The sequence below is a fragment of the Ursus maritimus genome, unplaced genomic scaffold, assembly GCF_017311325.1.
Source record: "Ursus maritimus isolate PB19 unplaced genomic scaffold, ASM1731132v1 scaffold_4, whole genome shotgun sequence".
NCBI classification, from domain to species: Eukaryota; Metazoa; Chordata; class Mammalia; order Carnivora; family Ursidae; genus Ursus; species Ursus maritimus.
In genome coordinates, this window is record NW_024426552.1 from 43,755,106 (window position 1) to 43,778,113 (window position 23,008).

Genomic DNA, 23,008 nt, shown 5'->3' on the forward strand with positions numbered 1-23,008 from the left:
TTTGTTCTTATGCTATTTGTCTATATTTAAATTAGCATATATGATTGTTTCAAAAATAGGGTTATATGCTAATGGTGGAAATGAGCTCAGGTTTTAAAACGTAGGTGAGATGGTCGGTGGACCCTCATTTGTTTTATGTATCATTTGTTTTATGCCTCATTTCTTAGAAAATTAATTATAACTGATCATGCTTTTATATTTTTTCAGCTGGATTTTGTATGAGAAGCCACATTTCCAGGGTCAGAAATGTGTGTTGGAAGAAGGGGAGAAGGTGTTAAATCGTGACTGGATCCTTCAGAACAGGAAGCATCCACAGAGAGACTTTGTATTGGGGTCTATCAAACGTGTCTTAAAGGTAACAACCACTGATTTTCCCTAATTTTATTTTGTTTTGTTTGTCATGTAAGAAAGCTGTACTTTGGCCTAGCAGTATTTAGAAGTGATTGCTAATATTTGTGCTAGTTTTACCAGTCTGTATTATATTGATGATAATCTTTTGAACTTCTGCATATGAAGTATTAGAATGAGTGATAATTTAAAATGTTACCTGTAATCTGGGCCATAAAATGAAATGGTACATGATATATATATATATATGTGTGTGTGTGTGTGTGTGTGTACACACACACATACATATTTTTAATAGTGGTAGGAATATACCATCCAGGCATCTTTAGGAAAAGAGCCGATATTTCCAGATATCTTTTTTTAAGTAATCTCCACTGCTGAGTGTAGGAGAGTGTGTGTGTATGAGTGTGAGTGATGAGTGTTAGGGGAAACATAGAGAAGGAAGAGTGGGGGGAGGAATGGAAGGTGTATTGCTTTTTTATTTTCTGTTTAGAAAGTATTATTTAATACTTGCATGAGGAAGGTCTCCCAGTATAATAAAACATTTTGTGGGAAGTGATGTGGTGGTTTAGAGGAGAAGTGAATTAGTGATTAGGACAGATCTCAAATAAGAACATAATTTTTCCAGTGTATTCTTAAGAGTTCCTTCAGTAGTAAAATAGTACATGATTTATTGCAGTTATGCGTATAACAGTCATGGATATATATTTTTTCTTATTTTAAAGATTTTATTTATTTTGTCAGAAAAAGTGTGTGTGAGAGAGAGTGTGAGCACGAATGAGCATGATTGGGGGAGGGGCAGAGGGAGAGGTAGCATCAGACTTCCTCCTGGGCAGGGAGCCCCGACACAGGGCTCGATCCCAGGACCCTAGCATCATAACCTGAGCCGAAGGCAGACACTTAACCAACTGAGCCACCCAGGCGCCCCTGTATTTTTTCAGGTTACGGAGATTTTGTTTATATGCTTAAAAATACGAAGTAAGGCGGACCCTATCACAATGATTTGGGTCAATGTTATTAAATTCTTGATAGTTGCAGATGGCATACAGAAAAATTAAAGCTAGCATACAGAAAAAGCCATCATGAAAGGGGTATCTGCATGCATTTTATGTGAATTAGTACTTCCTGGCAAACTGCAAACAAGCCTGTGTCTTAACAAATCTGTGTTCTGCTTTTGGGCCCAGTACTGTGATAGGCACGGGGAATGGAAATACAAGTGAGATACCATCTCATACTTCAGATCGCTTAAAGTCTAGGGGAGGGACAGCTGAGTCATAACCATATGAAGTGGGAATGCTCTGCAGGGCCATGGGGGGGGCACCTGATGGGAATTTGAGAGAGGAAACGGGTAGGTGGGTGGGAAATGAGAGGACGTTCTTGGCAGAGCCCCCTGTGTTAGAGGCAGAGGTGAATGTCGGAGGTACTACGAGGAGATGGACAGCTGCAGCATTGAGCTCAGTGTTCGTTTTCATTGCACAATTTAACTGCAAGCAGTTCAGCTCAGTAAGCAGCATTCGAGTGCTCATTTAATTAGCTAAATCACTAGAAATTGATTGAGATGAATAGTTTGTAGGTAGAATGTTCTAAGACTTAAGAAACGTATGGTTTTGTGCTTTTCTTGTGAATGTCAGTCATCATGCCAAGCTCAGTGGGGGAAAAAAGATAAGTTGTTGAAAACAGCAACCTTCTCACCACCCAAAAATCCAACCACAATAAAATCTGGCAAAAAACTCTGTTGAATATGGATATATAAATGGGTATTTGCACACCTGCCATCTGCTTAGACTGTATTAAAAGAAAGAATAAGTGTTGCTTGCATTTTTTCCTTCTTCCAGTGTTTGTTCTTGGCGTCGTTTTTTAAATTGCAGTGTGCGTGCCCTCATGTCTTGAACAGGCTAGCAACCTTCAGTGAGGAAGGAAAAACCATTGAGCATCGAATGGAAAAGGCATTAGCATTGTTCTAAATATTTTACTAAGTAAGAATCAGGCATCGAACTGCTTCCTTTCTCCAACCTTATCAAAATTCTACTTATTGATAGCTTCATTTTCGTGGGGACTGTTACCATTCTAAATTCACCTAGGCCTAAGCCTGGAGCTAACTTTATCTTGTTTCATCGTCTTTTATTTGCATCTGAGCAGACAAACTTCAGTGTTCTTTAAAGATCATACTTTCCTGATGTCTTCACTTCGCTGTGAATAGATGGCGGAGGTTATCGTCCGTTAGCAACAAGTGTAGATTCTGCCCGAGGGCCAGCTTTGCTCTCAGAAATGATTGGGGGTGAGGCAGCATTGCAGTAATTCTTGAGTCAGGTGTTTCTTTTCTCGAATATTAGAAACGAATATTGCAAATTACTGCTTACTGTGCATTTAATTTTTTTTTTTAAAGGAATGACATTTTTCTTATGGTCAGAAGTTGCTTCAGTTTTGTCTTCATTAATTTGCCGAGAAGAGAGAAATCTGTTGTTAGATCAGGGACTGAAGGTATTTTCTGTGGGGTGGAGTCCGTTAGATGTTCTTACCGTTTTTGTTAACTGTAATCCATCTTTGCCTGTTGCTCTCCATTCCTGCAAAAGCTAAGCTTGCAAATTTCATCAAGATATTTGTAAAGTATATTATGACTAGAAAAGTTGGGGAGGAAGCCATACAAACTTCGCTAAGAATAAACTGTTCGCTGTTGCTAGGTGACTATAAAGTGTTCTTCACTCGTTGGTGTTTACTGCCTCAGTCCGTCAAGAATGATGCGGGTCTTGCAGGAGACATTATTTCTGTGAGAATAGCCACCATGAAGAAGATAAAACTTAACCAGTGAAATTTTTTTTAGTTAACTAGAGAAAAACCTGGTCCTCTGGCTGAGGACATAAGACTTCGTATTTTTGTTTTCCATTTTTTAGCCATCATTATGCTTTTTCCATTATGCTGTTTCCTTCTGTGTTGTGGCAGACTCAGATGCCTTTCAGCTTTTTCCCTTTTAAAGTACACCACCCATGCATTGTTTGTATAACACAATGCAGAGGAAACTTATTTGTGTGAGACACTTAGTTATGTATTCTGTTACTGTACCTTACATCCCTGGGGGAACATTAATATGGCAGCCTTTTAAATAATGTTACTAGAACTCTATTATTCATAGCAAACAAAAGCCTTGAAGATTGACAGGTGACTGTTGTGGACGTTTCTGACTCTTTTTGAAATGAAATTTTAAATGGAAATATACTTTTAAACCATAAAGGATATTTTAGGTTATGCCTCTTTACTCTTTTGCATTTTAGAACTAGCTTTCTGAAAATAAAATATATTAATTTGCTTATACATACTAATACGAATGATTAATAATAAAACTCAGTTTGGAAGGAGGTTAAAAAATCAGAAAATTGTAGTTATAAATTGCAAAACTGATTATAATAAAAAATACAATTGTTCAGCCTAATGTCACCTCTGATTGTTACTGCATTTACCTGTTTCATTAAAGCACAATCGCTTGAATTTCACAATGTCCTAGGTGAGAATTATGCTACCGAAAGTTTGAGTTGTATAATTAAACACTCGTGATTACGGAGCTAGGGTGCTCAGACAGAAGCCCATCTGTAATTTCAGAGAAGGGAAAAATAATTGTAGCTTGGATTCCCTAAGAAAAAAATGAGCTCTTTTTTGTGTTAGCACTTGACTATTAGAAGATTTTCGTAGGTAAGAATATAGAAAATTCTCTCTTTAGTTGCAATGGGGGAAACATTTACAAAAGCCATATAAAAAAAGGGAGTGGGGGGGGCGCCTGGGTGGCACAGCGGTTAAGCATCTGCCTTCGACTCAGGGCGTGATCCCGGCGTTATGGGATCGAGCCCCACATCAGGCTCCTCCGCTATGAGCCTGCTTCTTCCTCTCCCACTCCCCCTGCTTGTGTTCCCTCTCTCGCTGGCTGTCTCTATCTCTGTCAAATAAATAAATAAAATCTTTAAAAAAAAAAAAAAAAGGGAGTGGGGAGAGCATGGATACCAGTATGACTGAAGAGTTGCGTGGAGATCCTACAGGTCGCTGGGTTGGTGCCATGTTGTAAAAAGGCAAACGTGAATTTGATATGCTTGGGTTTTGAGCCAAAAAGTGTCATGAGGAAAGTGGCATTCTCTAACAAGCCTAACTATATAAAGCGTGGCTAGTACTTGACTGGTGAAACAGGCCCATAATCGAAGTCTTAGCCTTGATGAAAGGCTTTGACGGTGGGAATAGAAAAGAGATACGTAAGTGAAATTTTAAAGGAAGGTTTGACATGGTGGCAGTAGATATGTGATGGAGGGTAGGGTCAAATTTCATAATGCCTTTCTTCTTCAAACCAACTTGTACTAAAATAAATAGAATCCCACAAGTAGGAAAACAGATTTCCTTTACCCTCACTTCTAATTCCTACTTCTTTTGTCAATGTAAATTAGATAACACACTGAGGGAGTAGTGTGCCTCTCTGTTATTTATTTTTTATATCCCCCATGAGATCAGCTTTTATTTAACTCCCTTCCTCCTTATGGCTTTGTTATGCTTCTGAGAAGGAAGGCTTAAAGACTTTTGGCACTCACAGAGTTTGGTAACTGAACATTGATTGCTTAATAGAACAAGACTTTTAAAAACAAAGCAGAGAAAATTGAGTAATACTTTTTCAATCAATACTTATAATTTTCATGTTATCAATATGTAACTTCTTAGGAAAAAAATTCATTTTAAGAAACTGGTAAAGTGAAACAATATTTCCTTCATGTTGTTTTTGTGAAGAAATTCAGCTGAACAAGGAGAATAATTGTAATTGTGTGTCTAGGGTATTGAGAATACTGAGTTGTGTGTGTCTCCAAATGATTTCAAAGCCAATTTTTTTTTTCAGGACTGCAGCATTCCAGAGATAGAACTTTCCCCACAGTCTGACCCAGCATGTTGTCCTGTCCATATACAGCGAGCAGTCCCCAATTTGGAAGAGCTGAATATCCCCAAATCTGTGTCCTTCACTGTGAAGTCGGGAGTGTATGTATCAGTTTCTCCTTATTACAGTGTTTGGCCACCAAATTTAACTTTTTACTTCAAATTTCAGTGGGTGACATACGTATTTGTGAAGTTTTAACTTTTTTTATGCTCCTGGATCCTCGAGAAAGACCATTGCAGGGATTGAAACAGATCCTGTCTTCCTTTGGATCCGATTAAGTCTTTGATGTAGGGCCCAGCAGGAGCAGATCGAGGTTCTTAGACATAGTTCTTGATAGATGCATTCGTCATGTTTTCAAGCACCAAATTTTGGGACAGAGGAATAAATGCATGTCCCTGGCCTAAAAATCTGGAGCTTGAACTATTTCGGGAGTGTCTCAGAGCCGGTAGTCACTGAGTGCCTCCGCAGTGCCAGACACGTGGGACTCTTCTCGTTGATTGTATTCCTGCAGGGTAGGTGGGGCGACTCACTGTGTACATGAGGAGGTTACGTGATTTGTCTCAGGCTGCCAGCTTATAAGCGGGGGTCTGATACCAAGCCTCTCCGATTCCAAAGGTATCTTTTGGACTATGGGTGTGACTGCGCCGAGTCTTCACTTAGTTCCAGATTAGCTTGAATCGCAACTCTGTGATGCCAGTTCAACTTGGATTCCTTTTCTGTCTTTCACTCTTTTTTATCTGCTCCGATGATGGTTGGTGTAGATATTTGGGGGTCACCGTAGGACATCTTTCTTTGTGTCTCCCAACCACAGAATAGAACTGTGGGCAGACCCACTAAGTGACCCTATCCATGAGGTATGTCTGTGATTACCAAGTTTAGATACAAGGTAGGTGGGTCTTTGGGAATCTTATTTCAGATCCTGTTCCTGCGGCAGCCAATCGAACTGATTATTGATTCTAAAAATGTGGGTCAGAGATGTAGAATACCTTGATTGGGGGGAGGAAGAAGATGTAAAATGCCTTGTGGAATCCCACCTCTGATTGCCCCACTGTAAAAAAAAGGAAAGAATATAGTGGAATTTTGTTTTTCCTTCCAGTTATATTCTGTTTGAATCAAAGGTGTCACACCTCCTAAATATTAGAAAATTCTAAGAAAAGTAATATGTACTGCTTGGATTATGTATAATAGGCTTACAGTGTTCGAATATGAGTACTGAGTAACACATTAACTCTTGTTACACGCTGTCTGGTGAAGTCATTTCAAATGTGTTTTACTGGTTGTAATTCTGCCATGAAGGTTTTCTCTTTTGTTTTGCTTTTTTGGTTTTTGTTTATTTGATAGCCCGTTTTACTTTTAACTGTTACAGGACCAGACTAAAGTGTTCCTATTATACTTTAACAAACCATTCATTTCTTATTTAGTTGGCTTGCCTACCCAGATATTAATTTTAAGGGGCAAGCTACAGTTCTGGAGGAAGACCATGGACTCTTTGAGATTTCTGCCACAGAAGTGAAATCATTGCATCCACTTCAAATGGTAAGCAAATTTAAAAACTGGCATTTTCCAAAGTGCCCATGAATCTAAAATAACCATGGTGATTTCTTATGCATCTCAACCCTGAGAAACGAATATGTGTATTATTGGATCAGCAACCTATATGTTATTTTTCTGTGCCTCTATATTATAGAGAATATCTGTATGAAAACATTTTAAAGTTTTCTGGAATACAGATGTCTGAATTTACTTTGTGCTAAGTTTATTACAGTGCATGCAGTTTCCTTATAAGTACTGTTCTGTGAAAATTTTGAATACAGTTCCGAATTTTTTTTTGATGCTTATTAGAAAACCACTTTTCTAATATGCTTTTCTATCACAGTAATGAATGATAAGCTCAGCATTAATAATAAATGGACAGTTCTGTCAGTGATTGCTTTCTTAAAGATAATAAGTGCATACAGTATTTTTGTTGCAAACATTTTGAGGGCAAACTCTTCAAATAAATGGTAGCTATGTGGTAAACCATTTTTGGTTCTGCGCCTTTAAAAAATAAAAACAAGGAAAAACTAAGAAATTTTAAGAAATACCACAATGTGGCGTAGCATTAAAAACAGGAAATTCTGGAATTAGTTTGTATGAAGAAGGGGTTACCTTTTATGCTCTACAACCTTGAGGTCACAAAGATAGTTAAGTATGATAAAAGTGTTGATGGAACTTGGAAGGGGAAGCACTCTAACTTAGCAAGCCTGAGCAGTTGTCAGGAGGAAATGAGGGGTCAGTGGCTTGGAAATCTACTCTGCCAGATGAGTTGTTTTAAATCTAGCAACACCACTCTATTTCTTGGGACTCTCTGCAGTGGGATGAAATCTTTATGCAGTCATGTGTGCTTAAGGACTAAAAAGCTCCGTTTCCTTCCTTGTACTGGTTTTAATCTGGAAAGTATATTTTAAAGATTTCTTGCCCCATCTACATTGATGAGCCCTCTGACTTGGTTTTGACTACTGTAGCATTCTGTACTTAAATTTTAAAATTTACCACAACTTAATGTTGGCAGGTATTTAATCAGATTTTTTGGTACAACCTACACATGTCACTTAGTTACTTCCAAATAATCTAAATGTTTCTGTATCTAATATTAAAATTTCTTATCTTAAGGGTGGACTAAAAGTGGAAATGCCTATGAACTTAAAGGTAAGTCTTAAAAACAGACTTTAAGGGGTGCCTGGGTGGCTCAGTCGTTAAGCATCTGCCTTCGGCTCAGGGCGTGATCCCGGAGTTCTGGAATCGAGCCCCACATCGGGCTCTTCCGCTGGGAGCCTGCTTCTTCCTCTCCCACTCCCCCTGCTTGTGTTCCCTCTCTTGCTGGCTGTCTCTCTGTCAAATAAATAAATAAAGTCTTTAAAAAAAAAAAACAGACTTTAATAGCAGGCTAAAAAGTAAAAAAAATAGTTAGCAGAATACATGTCAGTAATATCTAATTAGTGGATGTGGGAGTAGAGGGAAGGGACCGCACAGAATGGCCCCTGAGGACTCAGTCTGAAGGGTGGAAGTCTTGCTGACAACCCAGTCAAACATGAGGAACACCTACTGCAGGATGGAAAGGTGATAGGTTTGATTTTTGATTTGGTGGGGAGGGGGCAGCTTGGCATTCAAGTGGAGGTATCAAGCAGACACTTGGGAATCACGCGCACAAAGGAGAATAAGGACGACCAGAGAGGGGTAGGTAGCTCCTGTCGGAGAGATGGCAGTTTGTAAGTATAAGTATCAGAAGGGACAGCAGAGGCAATGACAACTGGAGCAGTGGTGGCGGCAGGATTAAGCACATTTGGGAAAGAAAAGGAAGTGGAATTATAAAATGTGTGTGAAAAGAGATGGGAAGAAAACCATTGTAGTGATCAAAGATGCAAACAGACATCTGCTTGACCAGGTTATAGCACTTCCAGAGGCAGGCGTGGGAAGAAGGATTCATCCATCCTTCTCCTGTCCTGCAAAACAGGACACAGCTCCTCCAACCCTCCCATTTCTGGGGGCTTCCTAATTGATTGAATGGACCACCATTCTCTTACTCACCTAGGTGGACTCTTTTAAAACTTAGTATCTGGTATATGTAATACATCTGGGCTCCTTGTTGGAGTCCTATATACCCAAGTTTAAAAACAAATACTTAGGCTTGTATTCCACTCGCAGAGAGACTGTTTTGGTCTGGGGTGTGGTCAGAAGTCTTCAGAAGCTCCCCAGGTGATTCTAATAACATGCAGCCAAGGTTTTCAGACCAGTGACCTGAAAGATGCAGAATTAGCTCTGACACTTTCTCAGTGACTCCTGTCTCAGTCTCTCTGGGTGTGACAGGCTGGGTCTTCCTTAGACATTTGCAGTTTGACAGGTTGTAGAAGTATATGAATGAAATAGCTATCACAGACGGTCACATCAAGTTTTTAGATGTTGGTGATGGCTTACTCATCAAAGAACTACTGCTTCTTAGTCTGATTGTGTTTAGCATATGTAGAAAGTACTAAACCCCAATAAAACTTCACTTCAGATACAGCACCCTGCGAAGAGTTAATGTGTGGAAAACAGGAGCAGTACTATGTATTTTTTTCAGTTTGTATAATGTTATCAATTTTTGGAAACAGGGGAGCTATAACTTGTTCGGTTTAAGCATGGGACCTTATTTTGCCGGGTGTACAAAACGTATGCCATCAGCCACAAATAGGACCAGGTGACAGAGTGTGGATAGATGGGTGCCGTTATCACCCTTGTCACTTCTGCATACTGACGGCAGGCAGGTCATACTTGGGAAGTAAAGAACACCAAAATGGCAGGAGAGACACACCTGTACCAGTCCAAATGTGAAGTAAATGAAATGCCAGGAATGGATTTCCCACTATACTCACTCCCCACCCATATGAATCCAGTATCCAAAAGAAAAAAGAAAAACCACACTAATTTTTTCAATCACTTCTTGTTAGAAAGTTTTGTATTCAAATTCAGGAATTTGCATATCTCTTCTCAGTGACTAGCCACTGCCATAGAAGCAGTTAGTGTTTAAGAAGCAGCTGTGTTATCTCACTCCAGTAGATAATTTGTTATTGTGCCCTAGAACCTCTATAGAGAGCTTTTATTTCTAATAGGGGAAATTCAATAAATATAGGGCAGGTCTGTATTAAATTCCAAACAGAGAGCTAAGCTTAGATAATTCAAGAATCTGTTATAAGACAGTTTACCCTGTGAGCTGGTCCTAGGATTTGGGTAACCAGAACAATGGAATCATAATTGCTATATTATTATGAGAGAAACATGCCATAAAGATATTTTATCTTTATGCTAATAGCTCACATATTCCTCATGAATATCAGACAGCACGCTATATTGTAAATAAGTATTAGTAAAAAGGACAGTGGTCCCTATTCATCCTGTTGGGGTCTTTAGTCTCAAATGAGTTTTGTGTCTATTCCAAAATACGAGCATGTTAAGTAATTTTCTTTCATATCTTTCAGGTTATTATTTATGAAAAACCTCACTTCCGTGGACAGGCCAAAGACTTTAGTGAACACATAGATTCTGTCCCTAAGTTTTTAAAAAATAATGGGGATTTTCATGGAATTGGATCAATTCGTGTCATCGGTGGAGTGTGAGTGTTATATTTAAAATATTTGATTGAATAGTCTGTTTTTTAAAGATCACAAAAATGTTCCAAGCCAAGCAGAAACAATGTGCCTTAATCTAAAAGTATTACATCCCTTCTGGAAGTTACTGTAAAATAAAAAATATTAGTCACTACTGGCTTTTCTGTGAATGCTTGTTTGTATTAGAGATTTTGAGGTAGATTGAATGTAGAAAATAGTTTCTAAACTTAAAACACTTGGTATTCTAAACACAATAAGAAGATAAAAATTTAAAAATAAATTATTTATTTTTACAAATTTTGAACATGAATGAGAGCCCCAGTTTTTATTCTCTATTCTGTGGATCTTAGTTGACCTTCTGTGCTGAGGATCTTGGTAGTGAGACCTTCATTAAAGAAGTAAGTAGCCTGGGTTGTGTTTCCCAAATCAAGGATTTTTAACATTGGTTGCCCTCTGGCCTTGTACTGTTTTTGAGGAAGCCCCCCAAGAAGCTCTCAGTATAAACCCAATTGTGACCAATCATTGCTACCATCCTACTCTCAGTCAGCAGTTTCTGGGGCAAGTACCCCAGAAAATCTGTGACTGCCTTGGGGTGTGCCTTTGTATTTGTATCCTGGCAGATAAAAATCAGAAGAAGCTTTCTTCATAGCTTATTTGCCATTTTCAACCCAGTGCTAGGATTTCTCTAGAAACATTGCTGGTCTCTTTGTTGATATGATGGTTTATTTGGAATACTGGTTGGTTTTAATTTAAGTATCGATGTCTCATTATTTGCAGTAACATCATAAAACTTGTTTATACAATTCTAGCAAAAGATGCAACTAAAATATTTTATTCATAGGCATTAAATAACTGGCCTAAGATCACTCAAGACCTACATTTAGAGACTTAGACTCTGCAGTTTCTGGCAGTAAATATTAAGTGATGGCTGCACTAGCCAAAATGGAAATAAAAGAGATTATGCCATGTATTAGATATGTAGGACGTATCCAAAATTGGTCTGATATATCGGTAATCATTTAATTCTTTATCCTTCAATATAAAAAAATTATTAGGCCCTTGAAGCAACAAACATGTTTTGGATAAACAAATTTTTGTTGTGTCATATTTATTTACAGTCTTCTCTAATCTGTGAACACGTACACTTCTTGTTAACCCCGCTAAATATTTTTGCCTTTTCTTCCCTTTGGGATCTGAATGTTTTTCCCATTAACTAGATCATGATTTGCATTGTTTTCTGAGTTTTTGGTAATTATTTTATAAGAATTTCAAGAAAATATTATCGCTTATATTATAGCATATACACTTTCCTTTATTATATGACAACTGCGGGAGAAAAATATCATGTCTCCTTTTAAAAGTGAACAGTTGAGAGGCGCCTGGGTGGCTCAGTTGGTTAAGCATCTGACTCTTGATTTTGGCTCAGGTTATGATCTCAGGCTTGTGGAATCAAGCCCAGCGTTGGGCTCCCTGCTCAACACATAGTCTGCTTGTCCTTCTCCCTCTGCTCCCCCTCCCCTGGCTCGCACATGTGTGTGCACTCTCGCTCTCTCTGTCAAATAAGTAAATAAGTACAATCTAAAAAAATATAAAAAAAATAAAAGTGAACAGTTACCTTTATTTTTTTCACTATTTCTACCATTTTTCACTTTTGTTAACTGTTTATCTGCAGGCAGTGGAAACTCATCTCTGTCCCATCTTGAGGAATCTAGGGAGAGTGAGGTTGATGTTTCTTCATTTTTCTCAGATAACATCTGCTTTTAAATATCCCAAATGGATATTTAAATTGAGTCTTAGACAAAACTTAATCTATTAAAGCTGAGCAGATTTTTGAACTGTCATCATGTAATTTATTAATCTGTCTTCAATATTAAGATCTTCTATATATTTTACTCTTTTTCTCATTCAGGTGTATTAAAAGCATGTTCTGAGTAGCCACATTTATATAAATGAAAGCCACATTTAGAATTTGAAAGTTTTCCTATGCAATTTATTTTTACATAATAGTTTAAGAATAAAATAATGTTTTTACATATTACAAATACGCTAAGATGTATGAAAGGTTTATTCCAACTCGTGTGGACTCCCTCTTCCCCGTCATATGCACACCTACATGGTGAAGGCAAGGAGGGGCTCATGATTGCTGGGTGGCTACTGTTATTTTGTACCCTATGGAAACAATTTTTGGAGTAGTTTTTTGGTTTTGTTGTTTTGTTTTTCTCAAAACAATAGTAGTCAGCCCTATCCAGCTGCATTTGTCAAACCCCAGAATTCAGAAGTCCCCAACCCAGGAGCTCCAAATAGTCATCCTAGAATCTACCCCATTGGAGGGGATCCCATTCTAACAACACAGTGCCTCAAAAGGCAGATTGAAGCTTGTGTTATGAACCATCTGTGCCCACATTACATTCATTAGCTACTGTGAATTATTCCATTAAAAAGGTAGGTTTTGTGGAAGAGCTTAATGACTAGTGGTGTTTATCAGTGTTTTGTACTGATAGTTTTCCATTAAAAGTCAAGTAACCTGTGTCCCAAGGGGCTCCTGGGTGGCTCAGTCAGTGAAGTGTCCAACTCTTGACCTCAGCTTAGGTCTTGATCTCAGGGTCACTTGAGTTCAAGCCCTGCATTGGGCTCCATGCTGGGTGTAGAGCCTACTTAAAATGAAACAAAACAACCCAAAAAAACTGTGTCCCTGGAAAATACTCTGCCACAGTGCTTGCTATTGCCATTATCACCACTGATAAAATGGTGGGAGCAACAGTGCTCACCTGCAAATATTTAAAGAAGTATTCTTATATGTGTAGGCCACCAGGACTAATGTCAGCCCATTTGCATTTCTCTTTGCTAAACCCACCAGTAATATGTTTTAAATCTGACACCCAGTGAAATGTTAAATATAGTAATCATTCTATGATTCCAGAAGGGCTTTGTCAGTAAAATAAGAATAATTATCTTTGAATCTCAAAATGGGTTTATAACTTTTCCCATTGGCTATTTCTGCTTTCCATTATTTTTTACTTGGCAGACTATCCTCTGACCATGTTGAGATGTGGTGTCAGGTCGTACCGCAAACATTTAGCGAGCATTGCTCTATTGCAATCCTATAACAGTTAACTTTTGTTGGAAAAAGCCTCCAAACTATAAAAGCTATTGACCTATGAAGCGTACAACATCTGTCTGTCTTTATAACAAAACAAATGTGTTGCTTTTTAAAATGTGATATACAACTAGGTGCTTTATAATGATTTTCTCTTTTTAAATTTAATCTTATTAATAGCTCAATTGGATGTCCTTTGTATTTCTAGGTGGGTTGCCTATGAAAAAGAACATTTTAAAGGCCAGCAATTCTTGCTTGAAGAAGGAGATTTTGAAGACAGTAACGCCTGTGGGGCATTAAGCGGCCCCATCCTGTCTTTCCGGTTCTTACAAGCTGTGAGTTAGCATTATTATTCTTAATTTTCTGTTGGTTTTCTGTCCATGAAAATCAGACATGAGTTGTAATAGAACATGAGGTTATAAACTGTTTGGAATACCTGAAAGCATTACGCTGAACTGCTTATGTGGCTTGCCTGCTTTCCTTAACAGCTAAGATGATTGTAGAATCCTTAGGTTAACTTTTCACCCATCAATACTATTTGTTGAGCACCTGCTTCGTGAGCTGGGTTGTGTCAGAGGCTGGTGATACAGTGGCCAGTCTCCGTCCTTGCTTTTGCAGAGCTGGCAGTCTGATAGGGAAAATAGTACTGTTATAAATACTTGATAATGTTTGACTATAATCGCATTAGGCACAAAGAACTCACCAGAGAAAGGTCAATTGCTCCCACTTGGAAATAGGAAAAGATAACGGTTGAACAGAATTTCAGGTTCAAGAGTTAGCCACGTGGAGAGGTTCCAGGACTGCCTGAAGGGGAAAGGTGTAGGTACTATTTTAGCAAGAGATTAACATAAAGAGGCAAGGATGTAAGCCAGTGGTTCTCAGCTGGAGGTGACTTTACCCCATTGCATTTGATAGCGTCAGGAGACATTTTGGGGGGTAGTGACTTGGGCAGGTGTGTGTGTTTGGGGCGGGGGGTTGTGATACATCTAGTGGGTAGAGGGCAAACCTCCACACTTCACAGGACGGCCTTCTCACCACAAGATGTCTTCAGGTCCAAGGGCGCCTGGATGGCGCAGTCGGTTAAGCATCCAGCTCTTGGTTTCTTTCCACTCAGGCTGTGATCTCAGGGTCATGAGATTGAGCCCCAGATCGGGCTCTGCACTGAGCACGCAGTCTGCTTGAGACTCTCTCTCCTTCTCCCCCTGCTCCTCTTGCTTGTGTGCCTGTGCTCTCCCTCCCTCTCCCTCCCTCTCCCTCCCTCTCTCTCCCTCTATGCCCCCCTCTCTCTCGCTCTCACTAGTTAACGCTCTGTAAAAATAAATAAATAAATAAATCTTTTTAAGAAAATGTCATTAGGTCCAAAATGTTAATAGTGTAGAGGTTGAGAAACCCTCACAAAAGTGAAACTGGTGTGTTTGGCAAATGCAGTTAAGTCAGGATATTAAGCAGAACTTCGAGAAAATGAGGCCAGACACTGAAGGGCCTTTTATATATGTTGAGGAGTTCAGATTTTTTTTTTTTCTTGGTTTGACCTTGAGCCCATGATGGATTTTAGGCCTAGTGAGCAAGATTAGATTAGAAGTTTCGGAAGATCTTTGGTGAGTCTGCCGAGAAATGCTTGAGGTGGAGGAGGTAAGTCTGGACATTACAGGATGCCAGGTGGAAGTTGATGAGGTCACAGAGAAGAGATAAATGTTAGAGAGTTCTGCAGGAAATCAGGGCTTATCAAACGTTGCTCATTCTCCTGACCAGCTCTAGAGTCTTTTTAATGTGTTCAGAGGGGCATGCTTTCTTAGGAGTCAGGATTTACCACTGCAGTCTCTTTCCAGAGTAGTCTGTATTCATATAAACTCTGAACTATCTGGAATGGTTTCCAAAGCTCTCTTCGAAGGAATTGATAACGAAGTGAAGGGTGGTTATGGGATGTGCAGGGACATTGAGTGAGCACAGGGAGGTTGTGTGCTCTGGCCTTTCAGGTTTTTGTCTGTTGGGGCCCTTCACCTGGTCAGGCAGGAAGGGCCAGAATGGGAGAAGCAGCACAGGGAACAAGGAAGCTTCCCCCTCCCCCCCATGAATGATCTTTGTTAGAAAGTGAGTTGGAAACCAGTTCCACCTGAAAGACGTATAGGACAGTCCACTGAAGACTGGGCACTGAGTTTGCTTGAGCAACGGGTAGATAACTTTTGAGGTATTCAGTCCACAGTCCTATTATACAAGGGTCACGGGTTTTTCTCTCCCTAGTCATTCCTTCCTTGACCACTAAAAGGCACGCAAGACAAAACAAGATAGAACCTTCATCTTATATTTTAGGTTTTCATGACCACTTGCATTCAGGGAACTGTGGGTCATGATTCAAAGCATCTTCCACGTAGTATTGAATGATTTTTAATTTTTACCTCCTTTTTTAAAATTGAATAGAAGCATTGCTGATCCTAGAAATGTTTAACAGTGAATGTGTTGGCACCTTCCCAGGATGACTGTCACTAAAACAAGCAAACAAATAATAAAACCCCCAGATCACTCAGTGAAATCTCCCAATAGTAGAAAACGTGAAGAGATATAAATACTATAACTATATAGTTAAATAGAGGATGTTTGATATAGACAGTCTGATAATGTATACGTCGGAAAAATCAGCAGGAATTGGCATGTTGTTTATAGCTACACACAAAAGTTTTGGGCATTTACAAAAATGATACCATTTTTATATAAGTAAATGAAAAGGCCCTTTACAGAAAATCCTCTGTTCTCTTAAAATAAGATTTTTTAACAATTAAAAGACTAATTGTTAGCTTATAAAGATATTATCATAATCCTCATTATAATCTTGACATTTGTCAAGTACTTATTAATGACCTTACATGCATACTTGTACTTAATCCTCACAAAGACCACGAGGTGCTCTTATGATCTTCATCTTACAGGTACAGAAACAGGATCTGAGAGGTTAGGCACCAGGCCCAAGTGTAGAGCTGTGATTTCAGGGCAAGTCTGTCTTACTCTAGACCCCATGTCAAATTATCCATTTTTGTTGTTGTTGTTACAGAATGATTGGACTAAAAAAAGCATCCTAACAGCAGAAGACTGGATCTCATTCAACCAAAGGCTTAGTAGCATTTCATCTGTAGCTGTAAATATATGTACACCTCACAGACCAATACACATGTATAGTAAATATTTACATGACTTTCAGACAGTTTATAATTTAAATTTATGTTCACTAAAATATTTTCAGATGAAGTATTTCATATTCAGAAACAGCATAGAGTTGGGGAGCAGTTTTGGTGTTTTTTTTTTTTACTTTATTGAGATATTATTAACATATAAAACAATTGTATATATGTAGTATATACAACTCAATGACTTCGTGGATAAGTGTGCACCTGTGAAGCCATCACCACCATCAGGCCACAGACCTATCCATCTTCTCCCAAAGTTTCCTTCTGCCCCCTGTACTAATTTGTTTATGATAAGATATAACAAGATCTACCTCCAAAAATTTTAAGTTTATGATACAGTAGAGCTAGACATAGGATTTAAAAAGCTCTTGTGGTTGTTGGGACGCCTGAGTGGCTCAGTCAGTCAAGCATCAGCTCAGGTCATGATCCCACGGTCCTGGGATTGAGTCCCGCATCGGGCTCCTTGCTCAGCAGGAATCTGCTTCTCCCTGTCCCTCTTCCCTCCCCCACTAGTATCCCTCTCTCAAATAAATAAATAAAATATTTAAAAAGAAAAAAAAAAGCTCTTGTGGTTGTCATAGCCTATGTAAGCTAACAGGTGGAGTTGGCGTGGGACATATATTCCCCATACAGATTCTCCTAGTGTCCCTGACCTAGGAAGGAATGAAGCACTACATGTAAGATCTAAGTTGAAACAATATAAAATGAACAAGAGGATAGATAGAAATACTGCATAATACAATGCAATTTTCTAATGTCCTGGCTTCGTTATGCAGAATTCTGGATCTACTAAGGTCAAATTCTGGACATGTTCCTGAGGGCTAATGTAATCTGTATCACAGAGTACTTGGAGAAGACAACAGGAAATATGTTTCTAATTCCAAATGAGTCAGGCAGATATATAATGACTTTGAGTTAACTTTTTATTTTTTAAAGGAGAGGTCCAGAAGAGTATAGGAGTATTTAGACTCCAGGGATTAAAAAAAGGAATTTTTATTCCTTGGCTTCCTTGATAAAACTTTCTTGCTATGCTTATTTCTCCTCAGTTTTATACTAGCTTAACTTTTGGATTTGCTTTTATTAAGATTTACAGTCTTGGGGCCTCTTTTCAGATCTTTGAAACCAGGTGCAATGGAGATCATTATTTCTTCTGAATTAATGGGTATACCAGATTTCCACTGGTGTCTCCTAATACTTTGTCCACCAGAAGGTTATAGCACAAGGGCTCCAGGGCAGATCAGCTGCAAGATTTTGTGGAATTTAAAAACACCCAAATTACTAATCCTTAAAAAGATGTATCTTTGGTCCTGAAGCACCTGCTCATTGGATTTTTTTTCTGACAATGGGAAGTTCTGTACCAGAGACCATAGTAAGCTATCCACATTTTCCCTTGCATATAAGTGCTTTAAAAATAGAAAGCAGAGTACAGACTTGAGATCATCCCATCATTATTCATTCTTAAGCAACAGAGCTCCACTTAAGACTTTAAAAATTATTTAATTGTGCCTGGGAAAGCTAGGATGCTAGTAACCTGGAAACCTCACAGTGCTTACCATGGACGTGACTCTAAGCGTCTTTTGCAGTCACCTCCTGAAGTTTCTGGATTTTGTAGTTTTTCGCATGTTTTATATCACACTTCATACATGTGATCCCTGGAGATTGAGCCCCAGGTGTTTGGATTTGGCTTGGAGTTAGAGCTCTGCCCAGCAGAGCTGATGGTAACTAGTCAACTAGCTCAGACACTGTATATTTGGTAGGTTTGAGTGAAAAATGTCGAGGGAGTGAAAATGAGGAGAATGGCTCAGAAAGGTACCTAGAAACAAGGCAAAAGCTATAATGCAAGCGAAGGCATGACTAAACAAAAGCAGATGTAAAGAAGAGAGGGATGCCAATTACAGGCTCCTGTGGCCCTCAGCCAGGTGTTTGGAAGTAGCAGCCAGAATAGAAGGGACACAAACTCAAGTCACATGAGGAAATTTGTGAAGTCATATGCTGCCAGCTCTTGTACTTGGCACTGAGTCTTGTGATAGCGGATCCCTCCTCTTCTGCTCATCTCCAGCCTGCCTAACAAGGCAGCCCCAGCCTGCTTCCCAGCTCACTCTCCCACAACGCACACAGTAGGACTCATGCAAATCATTGCTCAAGTAAAGTACATCACATCATAACACAAGTTATTTCTTAATGAAAGGGCACAAACACAGCACACCTGCACGTGTCTGTATTTATCTCTTTATGTCTTTATGAGAACTGCTGAAGACCCTGCCATTATGGTTGGGCCTGATTGGTTAGTGGCTGTTGATAGCGGTTCCTGCCAGGACCCAGACAGGGCCCGTTCAGCTCATCATCACGTCGTATCTTCACAGCCACCGTGAGCTGGTTTTATGTACTTGCATGTGACAAGAAACAGGCATGTTCAGGTTCTTCAGATGATGGAAAGTTTTGTTGTCAGGACAACCAGGTTTGCTGGTGTGGCACCCAGGCTGTAAACATATTTCAGTTGGAAGGCTTGTCCTGGGGACTTTAAGACAAATCACTTATGGGCTATTAAAGCCTTGATTTAAGATATTTATTTATATCTGCAAAATAGCACATCTGTGTCAAAATAGATATATGTGTGTGCTTATGTGTGTATATATGTGTACATGTTTATGCATGTATATTACATGTCTAAAATCAGGGTTTAAGGGAGCTCAATAATAAGTATAAGTGTTTTGAGAATAATGTGCTATGTTAATAGGAGGAGGGATGGTGACAGGTAAAAAAATTCACCCACCTCTTTTTTTTTTTTTTTTTTTAAAGAACCACATGAAGGTAATGAAGGTAACACATATTCTCAGGTTCCAAAGGTTTACTGTCAAGGAGAAATTAAAAATATAATTATGGGTTATGAATTATAATAAAGATCTCAGGTAAAAATCCTTTTTTATCTTCTATCCTAAAGTCTCAAATGAAATTTGATCCAGTTAGATGAACAATTTTTAAATCCTTGGAAGTTGACAAGTAAGTAGTAAATGAGAAAATTATTCTAAGTGTATTTTCCCTCTTATGGATGCTTTGGTTTTTATTTTTAAATACTGTTTTGCTTTTTCATAAAGTGAATGTTTATCCTAGAAATCTTTTTCCTAGATTAAATTATATATATGTATATCTTTTTTTTTTTTTTTTTAAGGGCATGGGGAGTGGCAGTGGGAGCGGGAGAAGGAGGCTCCCCACTGGAGCAGGGAGCCTGATGTGGGGCTTGATCTCAGGACCTTGGGATTATGACCCAAGCTGAAGGCAGCCGTTTAACTGACTGAGCCACCCAGGCATCCCAAATTTATAATATTTTTAAAGGAGGGGGGAGAAATTGATATTGTTGAGACTTACAGAAGTTGATAACATTTTCCATAGGTCTAAAACTTACTTACAAACAACAAAGTAGTAGGGACAGAGGAAGAGATTTTCGTTTCTTTTTTCTTTTTTTTTAAGATTTTATTTATTTGAGAGAGTGAGAGAGCACAAGTTGGGGGGGGGGGCCAGAGGGAGAGAGAGAAACAAGCTTCCACTTAGCAGGAAGCCCCAAATGGGCTAGATCCCAGGACTCTGAGATCTGAGACCACGACCTGAGCTGAAGTCAGATGCTTAACCAACTGAGCCACCCAGGCGCCCATGTCTCTTTTTAAAAATAAATAAATAAATAAATAAAGTATTCTGTGTTTTCCAAATGGAAAGTGTATCTATTATAAAGAGTCGAAAAAAAAGGAGGTTAAAATTGCCAACTTCCCTGGATCTAAAGATAACCACTCTTGGGTTTTTTCCTAGAATTTTTCTTATATGAAAAGTTGGGGTTTTTTGCATGCTTATAATCTTTCCAACTTTATAAGTTTGAGTTTTTATCCTGTTCTTTCATCCTATCTGACAGTGATTAAGAGCTTAGGGTATATAGATAAGTAGATAAAGTTGGACTCAAATTCAATTTCTGCCCCTCAGTAGCTGCGTTAACCTCAGGCAAATTACTCACTTTCCTTAGCTGGGAAATGAGAATGATAGTAATATAATCTCATGTGGTAGTTCTTTTGGAAATAAGGCACTTAAAGCTCCTGGCCAGTAGTAAGTATAGAATTGACTGTTAGTTTCTTAATTATATTCCATCAAGTGTTAGGCAAGATGCAGAAAGGTTTATGTTTATACATCGTTTGGGCATTTACACTGTTTACAGATTTTCAGTATTATAAAAAATGCATCTTTGCATGTAAATTGCCCATCGTTTAGTTTTAGGAAATTTTTTCTAGCTTAAAAAAAAAGAATTTCAACAGTATGAGAGTTAAACAATATCAGTCTTTTAAAATGTATTTCTAAATTATTTCTAAAATAGCTATCCAATTTATATTTCTACCAGCAATGTTCTCAGACAAAACTGGATTTTTAGATCCTTCTTAACTTATTTTAAAAAGTGAAAATTGTATCTAACGGTTTTAATTTGAATTTCTTTATTTTTACTGGTGAAATTGGACATTTGCTTACTTGTTTTTAATGCTTATTTTTTTTGTGAATTATCTGTGTTTTTTGCTGACTTATCAACGTGGGTCTTAAAATTTTTCTGATATTTTTGTTTTAAATATATTATCTAACTATAAAAAATTTAAAATTTTCCCCTCAATTTTTTAATCCTTTGTCAAGGAAGTTTCATTTTTTCTTTTACATTTAAGCTTATAAAATCCTCTGTCACCAAATGCCAATCGCACATTGTTTGTTAACTCTATTTCATGTTGTGGCTTTTGCTCTTTAAGCACAAGTGAAACTTTAGTTTCCTTTATAGTTTAACATGCAATAAATAGCCTGTAAGTCCCAGCAATTTACCAACTCTCGATTAATTCCCACTTATATATAAAAATGTCTTCCTGATTAAATTCAGACTTATTTTTTTCTTTGAACTATTGAAGAGTAGTAACTATTAAAATTGTTTCCGGTTCCATTTAAAATTTTTCCTGGAGTTATTTGTGTGAAATTATCCCAGTGTGTGAAAATTGTGCTAAGATATAGCAATCTATAGGAGAAAATCCATATGTTTTTCTTACCTTTCTTCTCCCTCTTTTTAGAATTTTATAGAATCTTCTATCACACTGTTTGAATCTGACCTAGAAAGTGGGAAGTTTATTGACATTACAAATCAGGAAATTTCTGACTTGGAAGAAGTTGGCTTTGGCAGTGAAACAAGATCCATTCACGTTAAAAGTGGCGTGTAAGTTGTCTCCTGTCCTGGGAACCTTAAGAGGTTCTTTGGTTTTAAAATTGTTGATTGCTCGAGTCTGTATCACCTCTGTTCTTTTTCCCTTTTTCCCCCCTGCTAGATGGGTTGCCTACCAACAGAAGTTCTTCTGTGGAGAACAGTACATTTTAGAGAAAGGGAAATACAAATGCTTTTTTGACTGGGGAGGATCAAATAACATAATCATGTCAATACGACCTATCCAACTGGTGAGTTAAGAATGACCATAACAGTTCCAGAGCATATAATGGCATACAATTGACTATGTGGAACAGGCTTTTTAAAAGTGAAACTGCTGGATTATGTTTTGTGAATATACAGAGAAAATGAAATAGCATGTGAATTTTCTTAGACTATAGGGAGCTATGGGAGGTGGTAGGAGCGCATCAGTGAGATGACTGTAATTTGGTCACTTCATTCATTTAACAGTATTTGTTACATGCCTCATGTGTCAGACACTACTGGTCCCTGGAGATACAAGATGAATAAGGTTGCCCTGATAGGCCTCAGTCTCTTTGAGGAGACTGACGTGGAGGTGATTGAGTGTGGTGGGATTAGTGAGGAGGTGGAGTGTGTGGGCAGGGCTGGGGGAGCCAGTGAAGGAGCCCTCAGAGCCTGGGAGTTGGGCACCATGCCACATTCCCGCATGAAGTGATATCTTAAGGGATAAAATCACGTCTGCCAGACAATGAAGTGGGGCAGAGAAGGCAGTCCTCAAAGAGGACTCCTGTGCAAAGTCATGCAGTTATGAAAGCGCATGGCCAGTGTGGATAATAAACACCTCCAGAAGGGTGCCCACGATATAGTGTGGGAAAGGTAAGGCCAGGAAGCTCAGACTCTATCTTTTTGATGGATATTGAGCAGCATATTTTTTTCCCAGCTCCATTACTCAAAATGAATTAGTAAGTAATAAATACTAAATTATAAGATAATCCTGTAAATTATTTCAGGGTCATAACCAGTTCAAGAGATCTAGTAAATGAGACCTTCTTTTTTTTTTTTTTCATTTTTCAAATGGTATTTTCAAAACTTTCAAAAGGACAACTAATATTATATGATGACAATTTTTAAAATGTTTTAATATATTTCAGGAACCACTTGGAATAAATGAGCCTC

General features: G+C 38.3%; 1 protein-coding gene across 1 annotated transcript in view; it reads left to right on the plus strand.

Moving 5' to 3' along the window:
* Window positions 1-23,008, plus strand: part of CRYBG3 (crystallin beta-gamma domain containing 3) — a 105,795-nt gene that overhangs the window by 49,292 nt on the left and 33,495 nt on the right. The window contains 9 exon segments of the mRNA XM_040621135.1: window positions 208-355; window positions 5,210-5,346; window positions 6,667-6,781; window positions 7,898-7,933; window positions 10,240-10,373; window positions 13,674-13,800; window positions 21,723-21,865; window positions 21,975-22,101; window positions 22,984-23,008. The exon segment at window positions 22,984-23,008 is cut by the window's right edge and continues 8 nt beyond it. Coding sequence (XP_040477069.1) covers window positions 208-355; window positions 5,210-5,346; window positions 6,667-6,781; window positions 7,898-7,933; window positions 10,240-10,373; window positions 13,674-13,800; window positions 21,723-21,865; window positions 21,975-22,101; window positions 22,984-23,008 — 992 coding nt within the window.